Raw genomic sequence first — 14,212 nt, 5'->3', positions numbered from 1 at the left:
CAGGGAAAGAAACAGCACCATGTCGGAGGCAGTCTGCAGAGACAGAGCACAGGCTCTCTACTAGATTACCTTAATGGGCATCTGCAGTCCTCTTGGCCTCCACAGTAAATCTCTGGGTAAATTCTCTGCTCTTCTAGTCATCTGATGTTGGTCTGTGGAGATCCTCTGTTTCGGCACATTACATCTTGAAGCCTTTTTGTTTCCCACAGTTCTGCTCTCGCCCCTTTTCAGCGTGGCATCCATTACGGATGAGACTGTCTGGTATGCAGCCAGCTCACCTGGGAGCACCAGGCTTTTGCACTTCAGGCTCTGGCAGGGTCCAGGTCTCCCTTGCGAGGATGCCACAAGAGAGGCACAGGATTCAATAAACATGAATAAAATAGTCTCACACAGCATGAGTCCAGTGCCCTGTGCTGCACTTGCAGTTCAATCACCGCTGGGATTGCTAGAGGGTTGTCAGCACTTCTGCATGCATCGTAGCAAGCCATGTACACTCAGGAAATCCTAACTGCTGTGTAACAGACCACTGTATTCTTCAGTGTCCGTATCAGCACTGTTACAAGCAGTCTAACATAAGTCAAAAACAGTGGAGTTCAGAGGAGTCTGCTCTGCAAGTCATTTGTCCTTCTATGTAATTCTGTTATAGAAAGCCCTACTGAAAGTGTAGTATAGTGAGCTCCACACAAGATAAATAGAAGCATTAAATGTGAACTGCCTCCAATTGGGGGTTTAATGTCAAGAAAGGACAATAATTCAGCTTTTCCATAGGGAGCATGAGGGGTTAACAAGAGTTCTCAGGAGTGAGAAGGTGGAGTCCCTCTCTCCAGATGCACTCTTCTGAGATATTTTTCCCCAAGCCTCTTCTACTTGGGCTGGGCTGGCTCAGAGCAGCCTGTCCTTCCATTCAGCAAGAGAGCTGGGGTCCCAGCAGCCCATCCAGAAACCCATCCCTTCAGAAAAGTAAAAGGAAGACATTCCATAGCCTAAGAAATTCGCCTTTTAATAGGACAAAGCCCTATAGTTCTTTATGTCTTTTTTTTCCTCAAATGGATAAAGTTCAGCAGGATGAATAAGCCATATAGAGCTGTTCTTGCTTCCCACTATAGCGTCAAGCTTTCCTTGTCACACAAACACGTCAGGTTCACTTTCTCCTAAAGGTCCTCAAGAAAAACACATCTCTCAAGATACCAAACTTCCAAGGTATTGCAAGATAGCACTGAGACAGGAGTCTCTGCTGTTTGGTGACAGGGATTTTTTTTGTCTTCGAAAGTTTCCCTAAGAAGTTCATTCGCTGTTTCATTTGCTAACTGAGGTAGGCAATTAACAAAACGTATAACTAATACTTTGCTTTGTCCATTCCTTTTTGGCTGTGCTGTTGAAGAAACCTGTCAAGGCCATGACATTTGAAGAAGCCATTAAAGTGATCCAGGTTGCAGAACGGGCTCGCCAAGGCCGTTGTCGAGCAGCATTCATGAAGCAAATTTACCTTGAAGAGAAGAGAGAAAGACAGACTAAACTTCAGGTCCAGATGGGTCCAAGTCCAGACGATGCTGCCACTTGCATTCAAAAGGTGAAATCTCTGATTTAACAACAGTGCTGGCAGAACCAAATGACAATGTTTTGTTCGGAAGAACAGCAGACGACAGAAACACAGCTCATAGGATGGGAAGCATTCTGAAATGATAGCTTTCAGGGTGTCTAGCAAGGTGAAATACATCATTTAAACCACTTACCAAAATGAGACAGGACCCTAGATGCGAGATCAATGGAAACAGCCCTGCACTGGCAATGCAGGATGGCTTTATAACCTACATGTTGTTTTTCCATTCTGATTTTTATGACCTCAGCTGCTCTTTCTGGCATCCCTTTGGAATCCAGTGCATTTCAGAGAATTCATGCCTTTTCCTGTGATCTCCAGAGAAAGAGTTCATTCCGTATCTTGAAAAGATGGCAAAGGGAGATCACTGCTAAATTCCAGAAAAAGTCCTTACACATGAATAGTTCAGATAATTCAGCCTGATGAGAACAGGAGCTCAGTCTAAATCTTAAGTCTAAACACTTTTTAAAACCCTGATATTGTTGTGTTTAGAAGCTAGATATACCAGTGTGAGGAGAGAACAAACCTCAGAATTTGTTTAAAAAAAAAAAATAGCAGATGGCAACCTGTTAAAGAGTAATAGTTTCAATTGTATATTGTGCCTTTCCTTCCTCTATTTGTTTTTTCCTGTGTCTGCCACAGTAAAGGAAGCTGTAACAAGGCCCATTTATCTCATTAGAGTTTTGTTTACAATTCAGGTTTGGCGTGGATATATCCAGCGCAAGAAAACAGAGAAAATGAGAGAAGAGGAAACGATATTTCTGGGGATGGTAAGTAGTGCTGCCTAGAGAATATAAAATGCCACAGTCTGTTTGTTCTTCAGACTTTCGTAATTTAACAGAAGATGAGAAATTAATTTCTAAGATTCTTCCTATTTTAAAAGGAGTCTCTAAGGAATACAGAACTAAACTGAAATGATAGATGGCACAGAAGTAGCACAATTTGTCTTATGCCGCATGCTTTTGTGCTATATATACATAGTCCAATGTATATGGCAGATGTGAAAACAGGCGGTGTAGTATTTGCCCCAGGTTCTAGGGAATTTGACCCAGGCATGACGGAGCAAGGAAATGTTATTAATTTTTAATTCATAATTCCAAGACACTTGAGCTGCCTTATTCCTGGAGTAGAATTAAGCAACAAAGTCTTCTTCTCCCACCCCTTTGCAAGCCACTGCATATGTATGTCAAGAGTAGGGAAAAGGGACATTAGAACTGCCATATTAGTACATCAATATTTCCATAAGTCCATATAGAAATAATCAAAATATTCCTCACATCATAGTCAGTTAGAGTGCATGGGGCGAAAGAAAAAATAATGAAAGCACCCTTTCCAGAAGGAACGCCTTCCTCCCACAATTAGAGAAGGTACATCTCCTCCTCCCACCAACATCTTCCTTCCTAGCAAGTACCTGAGAAAAAAAGGATAAACTCTTTACAGTTGACATTTTCTTTGGCCACCACCAATTCTTTGGGTGCCTTCGTTAGGCACTAACGGGTGTCAAGCCTCGCAGCTCTCTCTGACTCCAGCTACAGTAGCACAGCCCTTGTACCAAGTTCTAGCAAAGCTGCTTCACAGCACCACATTACAGGAACATTCGTCACTGCTCTAATGTTTGGTAGGTTTATTTATACTTCCATGTTTTACAGTTCTTAAATGATTAATTTATAAACTAATGACTGAATTTTGAATTAAAACATGCTTTCAGCTTCTCCCAGACAATTTGGATGATTTTCTTGCCCAGCAATGGAATTGCCCTTAGCTACATGATAGGTTTCTGAAAACTAATTGCGCCTATGGCATCTGACAAACACGTATCATCGGTTAAGAATGACCTTAAAATCTTATCTTTAGGAAGTAACATGTACATTTGCCCAAGCTTTGCCATGTTCAATACAGATAACACCTTACGGATTATTACCTTTAATGTCTGCTGGTCGTTAACAGCAAACGCGGCCAGCATAGCTAAACAGAGCTTTGGGTGCCGATTCTGCCTCTGTTTAAGACAAAGAAAATTCCCAGAGATTTTAACTAGTGCAGACCTAAAGTAGTGAGTATTTGGGATGTACTGAAAATGAATTAGAAATTACACCTTTTGCAAAACAAGGGATCGTTTCCTATCAAATCCCATGACGGTTTCTGTTGAGTCTTAAAACTAGAGTCTTAGGAAGGAAATCTAAGTCTGGTATCAGTTATTGGAGAGTTTTGGAGGGTTCACAGCCAAGCACTCTTTTCATGGTGGCCGATGGTAGGAGTAAGTGATAACTAGGATGTAAATAGCCTAGTTTATGGGGAGGACATCTATATGATCATAGGGATGAAGGGAATTAAAACCAAACACATATAAGTGCATTCATTTCCTGACCTCCGTTTAGGAGCAAGAGAATTGATGTTTGCAGCTCTGCACTCAGACTCATTACTCTTTATCAAGTATATAATCAAAGGATGTAGGGAAAAAATTGATACCTCTAAATAAAAAAAAAAAGTCTGTTCATCTTTCTAGTGTTTTTATATTCCCCATTCGTGTTTCCCTTTTACTTTTCATGCTGCATTCCCTTCCGTGGTCTCCAAAGGAAGTGAGTGGCAAGCAGACATTGGTTCACACTGATAGATAGGGAGCAAACTCCAAAGGTCAAGTCCCTTTGATGTATGATCGCGTCAGCCCTCTAAAAAATGACCGCAGATCTTCATGTGTAAATATGTTGAATTTGCTTTTCTAATGCTGCATGACTTAGATAAATTAGAAGACCTAGCCATCCATTACTCCAAGCCCATCCCAAAGGAGACTTGACTTTTACTGCAATAAATATAATTTCGCTTATGATTATAACTGTTTTAAAAATGTCTACGTTACTTTCATATAAAGACTGCTTTGCAAAACAAGCTAGTCCATTTGAAGTTCTGAATAATGATTTTTGGAAAAATTCAATTTTGTTGGCCTCAAAAATATGGAAATATGTGCAAAGACCAAGATTTGTCCAGTCTTTTCCTTAATTCAGTATTATTTTCTTTACTGTCTACTTGCTTCAGAAAAATTTATGTACCTTTTCTGGAATTCGATTCTGTTTCATCTTTTGCTTGATGACAGAGTAGAAGCCTATGTTCCAGAGATTTTTCTTGGCTCAAAAGTAAAGCCTCATTATTATTATTATTATTTATTAAAGCTTAATTGCAGAAACAGCATGATTCTCTCAGCACATGTTTTTCTAAATCTCCGATAAATCACAATTTGCAATACCGGTTTAATTTGTAAAGAGAAGCAAGCCTCACTAAGAGCACATATATCTTGATAACTGTATCCTGACCTGTTTCCTGATCTTCCTCACATTGCTGCCACAATGCTGTTTACTGCCAGCTCCAGCATGACCACCATAACCAATGTTCCAGGCATAGGTCTGTGTTAAAGCCACACCGACCACACTGATGTTGCAAGAAAACAGATTAAATTGTCTCAAAAACATGCATGTACTGTCCAAACAAACCTGTATTTCCTTGCTCTGACTATTTTACCGTTACAGCCCAATTATAACATACCATTTTTTTCAGTTTTTAAACTGGTGCCTGCTTCCACTTGTCTGTTGCTGGCATTTATAAATTCCCTGTCGTTAAACACCCCAGTTAGAGGTTGCTGCGATTGTTTCATTTTGCTGCAGTGCAAACTAGCTGTCAGCCTGGTGTAACGGGATGTGTGAACTGGTTTTTGGCAACCGCTTTGTCTCGGGGTGGTGCAAAACAGCCCAAGCCTAATAATGGATCTACGCTCAGCGCTCTCCCTTACAGACTCTCCTAACAGGGTAGACCCCGCAGGAAGTTATAATCTCAGAACACAGGCTACTGGAAAGAGGAAAAGCTGTTTTTAGCATAAAATGTTAGGATAAACAGTTTGCAGTCAGACTGATTTATGGAAGGGTAGGGGGAGTCTAGGAACAAGGAATACAAAAAGATGAGACAAAATCCATCCCAATTTAGGGGCTCAGCCTACTGTTGCAGCTTTGAAGCAGGAGTACTACAAAGGCCTGGACATCCCCTTGCTCATGTTTTCACTTAACGATCACAAGTAATCAATCCCGTTGGAGCCAAGTGCTCTACATGCTTTGACAATTTATAGGACTGAGCCCTGCACGCTGTGGACATGCACACACGTAAACACCTTCTTGTCTCACAGATACATCTATTGATTTACAGTTACACAGCTCTCACACTGCTCTGTTCCATAGTTTCAGCCCTTACCAAAAAGTTAGTGGCACATTACATGCTGATCTAAGATTTTCTCATATAGTATCTCCACCATTCTTCCTTCCTCTATATCCTTTTGACATGAAAGGATCCATGTGGTCTTCAATAAAAAACTGTTCTCTCCTTCTTACCTCTTTTAAACATACCCTAATTTAGGCATGTTGTCTTGGATAATGCTTTTATTTATATCTGAGAAAACAGTCTGCCCAACATTCCTTGTTCTTTGAATTCCTGATAAATATAATTCATTTCATCCAGTCAGAAAAAAAATTAGCATTTCCCAGAATAGCCTTCTGTGTAAACATTATAGACTATGGCTAAATAAATATTATATGCGATTTAACAAACTGCAAACTCCGTAAGTGAAATTTAAGCTATTTCTTCAGCTCTTGAAAGTGGGCAGTTACAGCAGTGGTACACACCAGGCCTGTTTTTATCAAGCATAAGGTTAAAATGACTTTTGTTTTACTTGCAACCTAGATAGCGTTTAGATGTCAGCACAAAGTTATATGTTATTTCACCAGGCATACATATACATCTAAACAGCGATAACTAATCTGTCCTGTTTTCAATAGAAATTTTAAACCTGCTTATTTTTGAAATAGAAGGACGCTGGGAAGCAAGAAGCCAGCTAAATAATTTGGCTTTCATTGGCTAGAGTCACACTAACAATGAAGTCACTGCCTTTCAGAGTCCAAAACATACTTGCCATTTTTAGAAGTAGTTTGACAGCACGCCCAGGTATAATATCAGAAATAAACATAACCAAACTTATATAAACTTATATGGTCATGAATATAACTGTTTTCTCCACTATAAATTTTCTTTTATCTTATTAAAAAGTGCTGCACGTCAATTTTTTTATATATATTAAATAAATCTATAAAACAGCCATTTTCAATATTTTTCTAACAAGGCCTCTTACTACAAATGCTTTGTTTGAATGCATATGACGATTACTTTAATTGGCAAAGCCATTGAACTGAATCATATAGTAGGGAAGCTTTAATGAATGCAATATATTTTGCTTAGTTGTTCCTTTTTTTGTGCCTAATTTAGGAATTCAGCCATATAATTGATGTGGCTATCACCATTTGCGTACCATGGAACCTACATGAATACAATCTTCATAAGACAAGAGACCTCTTCAAAATACATTCTTCCTGCAGGCAGACAAAATACGTGGAGGAAATGAGAAAACAAGGACATAGCTAACTCCTATATCAAACTGTGATCCAAATTATCTTTAAAAGTTTAAAATTCAGCAGAATAACAGTCATAAGTAAAAAGCAGGACCCCAGTTGCTTAGGTGGTAAACTTTTTTAGTCTACTAGTAAGGAGTTACCTGCCCATGTAGTCCAAATGTAAAAAGATCTCGCTTTCACTACTAGTGAAAATAAAAGAGCATTAAAAAGACCTACTTTGCTTAGGAAATAAAATCACCCAGAGAAGCAAACTCTGCTGCTTCTAAGCAAACTACACTACTACTGAAAATAAGCAGTCCACAGCAAAATGCTACACAACTAGTACATCTATCAAAACATTACAATTACGGACAATACCGTCTGTAGCAGAACGTATACTGAAGAAGTCCCATAAAACCATGCAGCGTGTGTTTCAGCTGTGCTGTTTCAGGTCTAAGAAAAGAAGCTGTCCTAAATCAAGCACCCAGTAATAAAAGCTGCAGTAAATCTACCTTTCAGGCATAATATGAATGTTAGCCTTAGAACGTGAAGTAAAATGAAATGTATTTATTTCATTGAAACGAAGACTATCTTTCCTTGTAAGTGTAGTTGTAATGGAACAATTGAAGAGCAGTTAGTTCCACAGCATGGGGCCTCCTATATGTAGAACTGTAGCCTTAAGCATGTTCAGCCAGCCTGCACACCTCTAAGTGTTTTATAATGAACAATAAAGCAGTCTGTGTTGGAAAGAGCTGTTGAGCTGACTAAGCAGAAAGGCAGGCTTTTCAAGCTAGGAAAGAGTGACCCGTGCAGTTGAGTTCCTAAGTCAAAAAGGGAAAAATGTAAAGACTTTCATCACATTGGCTTACCTGGGAGGTGTAGGGAACTTCTTCCTTCCTTCTACTGGTGGGTCTTCCACTTTCATAAAACCTAAATTCTCTTTGGGGAGGATAGGGGGAGGAGAAGTAAAGAACAGAAGAGTCTTAACAGCGCGCTCATCAGTGTACTTGTGACTGATGAGTTGGAATAAAATTCTCTTTTAGACAAATGTCCATTTTGCCTTATTAATTTAAACAAGGATTTTAAAGACAAAGCCCATCAAACATTAGATAAGCATTTTAAGTTAATGGACCATGTAGTCCTATTTTCCCACAAACTCAGGAATCTTCATATTATGTCCTATTTTTACAGCAACATCAATTATTAATATGTATACTTTTGCTGACAGAGAACCACACTAAAAATGTGAGTTTCGTTATCCAGTTCTGGGTCATTAACTGTGAAAAGCTTGTAAATATAATGGTTTATTCACATGGGAAGCCTTCATTAAGATGCATTATTCTACAACTGATGTGGCAGCATTGCATTATCAAGTTCACTGTCTCCATCTAATATTTGTAATTTGTTTCTAAATGAGTTGCTGTTTGTAGGGCAAGTTAACAAATTTGAATTTCACATGGCCAAAGAAATTTCTTAAAGATGGGAAAATGCTTCTTCCCCCAAGGAAAAGCTATTTATTAGTGTCTTACTGTAGAATGCCTCCCTTTGATTCAGAAGCAGAAACATTAGAGGCGCCGAGAGAAGCGATGTTAGAAATAAATTGGCTTTTGTCTTCCTTAACGTGCACATTAAATAGAGAGGGCTATAAAAGCAGCACTCATCATATTGTCTCAGTATAACTCTTTAGAGCTCCAGAACAAGCACGTAAGCATATGGAAAGTTGATCTGCAATGCTGCAAGGCGCAGGTCAAAGACTGGCCAGCAAGGAGGCATTCCTGCTGGAGCTGTTTGAAACCATCTTCCCATGCTGTCCATCTGTCTTGGCGTTTCAGTACCTATTTTCTCTTGCATCCTCAGATGGCCAAAGCTTTTTCAGACACACTTTCTTCTGAAGTCTGCTCCTTGACAAGAGAACACAAACTCCACCAGGGCTGTCATATAGACTCCGTCTCTGTTTGAAGACCGGGAGTGCTTGAAGATGACTATTAGGTCCCAGGTTTTGCAGTTGTCTCCTCATTACTGAGGCAGGGTTAAGAATGCGGTAAACTCTGAAGCTGGTGAGGTTTAGGATGGCACATACTTTCGTGATTAGGACAAGAGCACTGTGGATAAAAGAAAGCAAGCTTAACATAGCAGCTTTCTTCAATTGCAAAGCAAGAAGGTAGAAGCAGCGTTCTCTATTTCATATCACCTATGCTAGTCACAGCCTTTTTTAATGTGTTGCAATAGTCTAAAACATTTCATTAGGTGCCTGAGGATTCAGTTTTCTTTCACTTGACAAAAGAAAAGCATTTTCTATGAAAACACATCACAAGTGCACAACAAACAGTAGAGAACTGACAGCTAGAACAATGGTACAGTTACATCCTCTAGACATCTTGTTATATCTCTTCAGCAGCTCCTGCCGCTAAAGTGTCTATTTTTAGGTTATGTTGCTAAATTCACTTCCACACTCAACTTTTACGTAGTTCATCTTCTTATTCCCTGCCTGTACTTTACCAACCGAATCCTTTCCTTGATCGTTCACACCCTTAAGTACACTTGGATCAGTTCTTATAGGCCAGGGAAGCAGTTTTTAAGATTGCCTCCGTTTTACTTGTTAGCCCACGTACACGTCAGTTCTTTTGACATTTCCTCATCCTTGTTTTCCTCAAGTCCAATTCATTTTTTGTTGACGTAGCTGCATTGATTTCAAAGAAACAGAATAGAAAGTCAGGCCAGTTGTACATTCACCTGTAATGTTTTACTTACAAATCAAATAACCATGGCATGATTTCCCTGCTGCCATTCACCGCTTGTCTCCTCCTCCTCCCCCATAACAGAAGCCAGCCTTCAGTTCCCGACATGCATCAGCCTCTGGTCTTCACTCATAAACAGGGCGCGCTGCGTATGTTCCACATTAGATGGCCACGAATCCTTCAGGACTCATTTATCACAGCCAGCTCGGCTCTTCATTTCATGCTCTCCCTCACCCATCTGAGCTGGAGCGTGTTATTGCCAAAGCTTTTGCACTGCAGGAGGAGCCCCAGGTTTGGCAACCGTCTGTCCACCGCTAGGCCAACTTCAAAGGATGCCATTTGTTATTAACCTGTCTCCCTGCTACTCATCGCAACAGCTCGCCTGGCAGCGCCGACTCCCGCTCAGATCAAGTGTCTTCTTGTACCTGCCATGTCATCCTATCTTGTTGGCTTCTCTCCAACACCTACCCTCCTCCCCAGCTTATCTGGCCGTCTAGGTCTGAGCCAGCTCCGCTTTCCCAGCGATGGAAGCAATCAAGCAACAGCACATTTCACATCAGCAACGGCCTTTTCCTCCATGTAAATAAACCCTTTTCCACGTACGTTAATTTAGAAAATATTAATAACAAGAAATCAATAGGATTTGGAAAAGAGACAGTCAAATGAGAATACAGTCTTAGCAACTTTCCCTGTTCTCTTTCATTCCTTTCTTTAGTGGGTTCTCAAAGGTGGGTAGCTGGACTCTTGTTGGTAGAAGCAGTTCCCATTTCCTTTGTTTTCTTGTAGTAAAATAGTCTTAGGAAAAGAAAATGAAAAAATATAAAGGGCAAATACAACAGAGCTTCTTTTCATAAGCTGTTCAACAAGGTTATGTCTGTACTTCAGCCTTAGGGCCTTGAGTGCAACTCAAACTAGTATTAGCAGATATATTGATAACTGTATGGTGCTCAGGCAGGTAGCTGCACAAATATTTACTCAGGGCTTGGCTGGATTTTGCCAACCACAGCATGTTCTGTAGCCTTGTTGCTATCAGCATCTGAGCCAGCTGGTTTAGAGCTACCTGGACTGTGTCCACACCAGCTTCATGACTCTGGACTCAAGTGTGGATATGGTCTGTATTAATTCACTCAGAGATAAGAATCTGCTACTTCTGGTCTTGCTCACGTGGGCACGTTCTTGCCAGTTCAAACAGTTCTTACCTCGTCTGGCTTTGGTACTGATGAAAGACATGCTGATAGTAAACATGCTGATAGTAAATTCACAGTGACGAGTAGCTGGTCATCAAAGGCTCCCTCAGGACTCAGTGGAGAGCAGTTCAGAGGAGGAGCTGAGTGGAGGAAGGGTTCAGAGATGGCAAAGAGGAGCTCTCCTGTCTGTGCTGCTGCTGCATGGGCCATCCTGCTCTCCACGTTAGTCTGGTCCCATGCTTACCCACCACTTCCCTTGCCATGGCTCTGGCCCTCAGCTGCCTCCTTGGCTAGCCGATTCACCTCATTATACCAGCAGACAATTAACCTGAGGAGGTGGGGGGGGTGTGGGTGTGAAAAAAGACAAGAGGGATTATTTTCCACTTCTTAGAAAGCTGAACTGGTTCACCACAGGGTCAGGTGAGTGCCAGAGCCTGTGCAGGAGAAGGGAGGGACCGCACATCCAGCAGTTGGGGTGGAGGGGGAACTGCCCCTTCCTAGCACCAATAAGCTGTTCATCTGGCGAGCCATCTCATGACATTTCACCCTTAAACGTTCAGATGCGTGCTGTAGAGGAGCCTGTCTTTCTCCATCAGCTGCAGATCAGCCTCACTCAAGCTGGAGATATCCTTGCACCCCTCACACCGAGTTGCCTAGGCCTGACCATTGATTCTGTCACTTCCCAAAGGAGACGGGGCGGGGGAACCTTCTGCCCACCCAGCAAGACATCATCGGCATTCACTACAACTACCTTTGCTCGTGGAAATACTCGTTCAGTCCCCGCTCTTGTGCTCCCAGGTTTCTTTCCCTTATGCCTTTTCTTCTCTCATATCTTCAGCTAGAAAACATATTTCTAAATGAAACAGCCCTTCCCCAGCTTCCCCTAGTGAGCATCTAGTTAGGAAATCTAGTAGGTTTGTCCTCCGCACGTGATGCGGTGTCTGTTCAGACTGTGCTACGGCAGTATACAAAGACGTGGAAGAGTCGTGTTGGCTCATCTCTTCCGTAGCAGCCCTGCTACCAATACCTCTAGGCAGTAGTACTCTGATGGGAACTTCTCAGAAAAGCAGTCCCTTGAGCATTACTGTAGTGAAGCAAAAGTTGAGTGGGAAACTGCCTGAGGGAAGTGGATCTTGTTTCTAGATCTCAATCTGGGAAGCAGGCCTCGTGGGTCCTCCTCTGGTTTCCAAATGAGCCCTGAGAAAGCATCATCACATCTGGCTATTCTGAGGTTCATGTAATATTAGTAAGGCAGACAATGGTGAAATCCAGGTGAAATACAAATAAATAGTGTTAATATTAGTTGTGCTATGCTTAAAAATAGGTGCTAGAGAAGGTGAAGATTGGAAACGCTTCTGTGGAAACCAAAACGTGAGTGAAGGTAAAACATCTCAGGGTGAAAGGCAACATTTTGAGTCATGTATTCAGGAAGAGAGCACGTGCAGCCGCCTTTCAAAAGCATTGCTGCTCTTCTTGTTTCCTCCTGAATATTTTCTCACTGGTGGCCTTGACCAATTCCTTTTGCATAGTGCGAGTCACGCATTGCAGATGCAGGGAAGGCAGTAAATTGCTTTCCTGAACAGGGCCTCTGCGCTTACTTTGGATAGTGTGCAATCCCACTGTGTTCTTTCTGAAACCAAGCTTGCTTGGCACTAGTTAGTGATTTTTGGAATCTGGTCGAAGCATGGAAAAACACTGAATAACAGATCTTAAATATAAGCTGGCCAAATCTTTGATAGAAGCTTTTTTGTCTTTGCGGGAGATCTCTGGAATTAGGACTTGGAGCACACTAGAAAATACATCACCAGAGCAAGGAGAATGCATTACTAGATTAGTCTGAGATGTGCTGATTAAGGACAGTTTCTATACATTCTGAAGGTAGAAGGCCAGAGCAGATTGTATAGGTTTTTTGTCATGCAAACCAACAGTCCTAGGCTTTTGTTCACATATGCTGCCACCTATATGTCAGACAGTCACTAACTTTGAAGAGTAAAACACACCATATTACAAAAACAGATTATCATATTTTCTCATCTTTTCCATTCTTAAAGTTGATATACGCTATCAGACAATATGATTAGTACTTCCCAAGTGTGTGGAAAATACTTTGTTCTAAGAATTGAAAAAAAAAAAAAAGCTAATTTACAAGTTAATTTTTAAAATATATTTTTCTCTACACTTACAAGGTAGTAATAGCTTGTAAAACACCGAGACCATCTTAACTTTATCAACCATTGCAAACTAAAAAAATGCAAAGTTTCAGACCACCCACACAGACGGTACTTTTCATGCTTCTGTATTTGCATACCAGAAAGACTTTCATTTTTCTCTCTCAAAATACACATGTAAAATCAATCACAAGGCAGACATTATTGTAAGACTTTAAACTGGCTTAGAAGCCCTTCTTGCCAAGGTTATCAAATCATGGGAAACTCAGGGAGCTATAATTTTTATTACAGCATTTGGGGGTTTGTTTATTTTTTTGTTGTTGTTGTTCCTCAAGGGAAGTTGATTTCCTAAAGGAATATGACCAGCTGCAACAAAATACCAGGAAACCACTGACCAAGAAGTGCATATAAAAATTTAAGTGAACAAATTAAAAACAATACTGGCTAATTAAAAAGTACCGATGGGAAGTCCAAACATTTGAAAATTCAATTAAAAAAATCTCTGGCACCCTTCTGACATGAATAAAGTTGGCATTTGCAGAACAGCAGCTTTCTCACCTGTCTCATTGAGATCCCAGGATCCCACGCTGGAAGGGTTGTTTTTGTACATTGCAATGTTGTTAATTAATGCTGAAACACTAACAATAGACCATTGTGTGCATCCAGGCACTTTTTATGAGCAGAGTGTTTTCCTGGCTTCCTGCAAATAAATTAAGGCTTAAGCTCGGATTCACTGTCAACCTGGCATTCCAGTTTATATTAAGTTTCTCTCAATTCATACCTTTTATTTTCTCCTCTTGTCGTTTTCAGAGCCTGCCTCCTCACTTAAAGGCAACGAGTATTTTGCAGATGCGTGCTGGGCAAGGTGATGCCCTGCAAGGTGAGGTCCAGGAGAGACACGAGGAGGCATTCATCAAGGACAAGCTGAGAGAAACGGAGGGGCTCGACATCAAGGAAACTCTCCAGGATCAGATCGGCCAGTGTTTCATCGAGTGCCGGTGAGCGGAGATAAGCACTTGCCCCTTAATAAGTCTGTCTGCCCCAAGGAGCCTGATTTTGCAGTTCTTACAAGTTGCAAAAATCCATCTTAAGGTGGTGATCC

General features: G+C 41.0%; 1 protein-coding gene across 1 annotated transcript in view; it reads left to right on the top strand.

Moving 5' to 3' along the window:
* IQCA1 (IQ motif containing with AAA domain 1) overlaps positions 1-14,212 on the top strand; it is a 111,186-nt gene that overhangs the window by 15,677 nt on the left and 81,297 nt on the right. The window contains exons 4-6 of the mRNA XM_050900057.1: positions 1,382-1,570; positions 2,296-2,367; positions 13,921-14,108. Of these exons, the coding sequence (XP_050756014.1) occupies positions 1,382-1,570; positions 2,296-2,367; positions 13,921-14,108 (449 nt within the window). The remainder of the gene's footprint in view (positions 1-1,381; positions 1,571-2,295; positions 2,368-13,920; positions 14,109-14,212) is intronic.

This window comes from Gymnogyps californianus, chromosome 7 (assembly GCF_018139145.2).
Source record: "Gymnogyps californianus isolate 813 chromosome 7, ASM1813914v2, whole genome shotgun sequence".
Lineage (NCBI taxonomy): Eukaryota > Metazoa > Chordata > Aves > Accipitriformes > Cathartidae > Gymnogyps > Gymnogyps californianus.
Note: the sequence above shows the minus strand (reverse complement) of the source record. Positions and strands in the feature narration are given on the sequence as shown.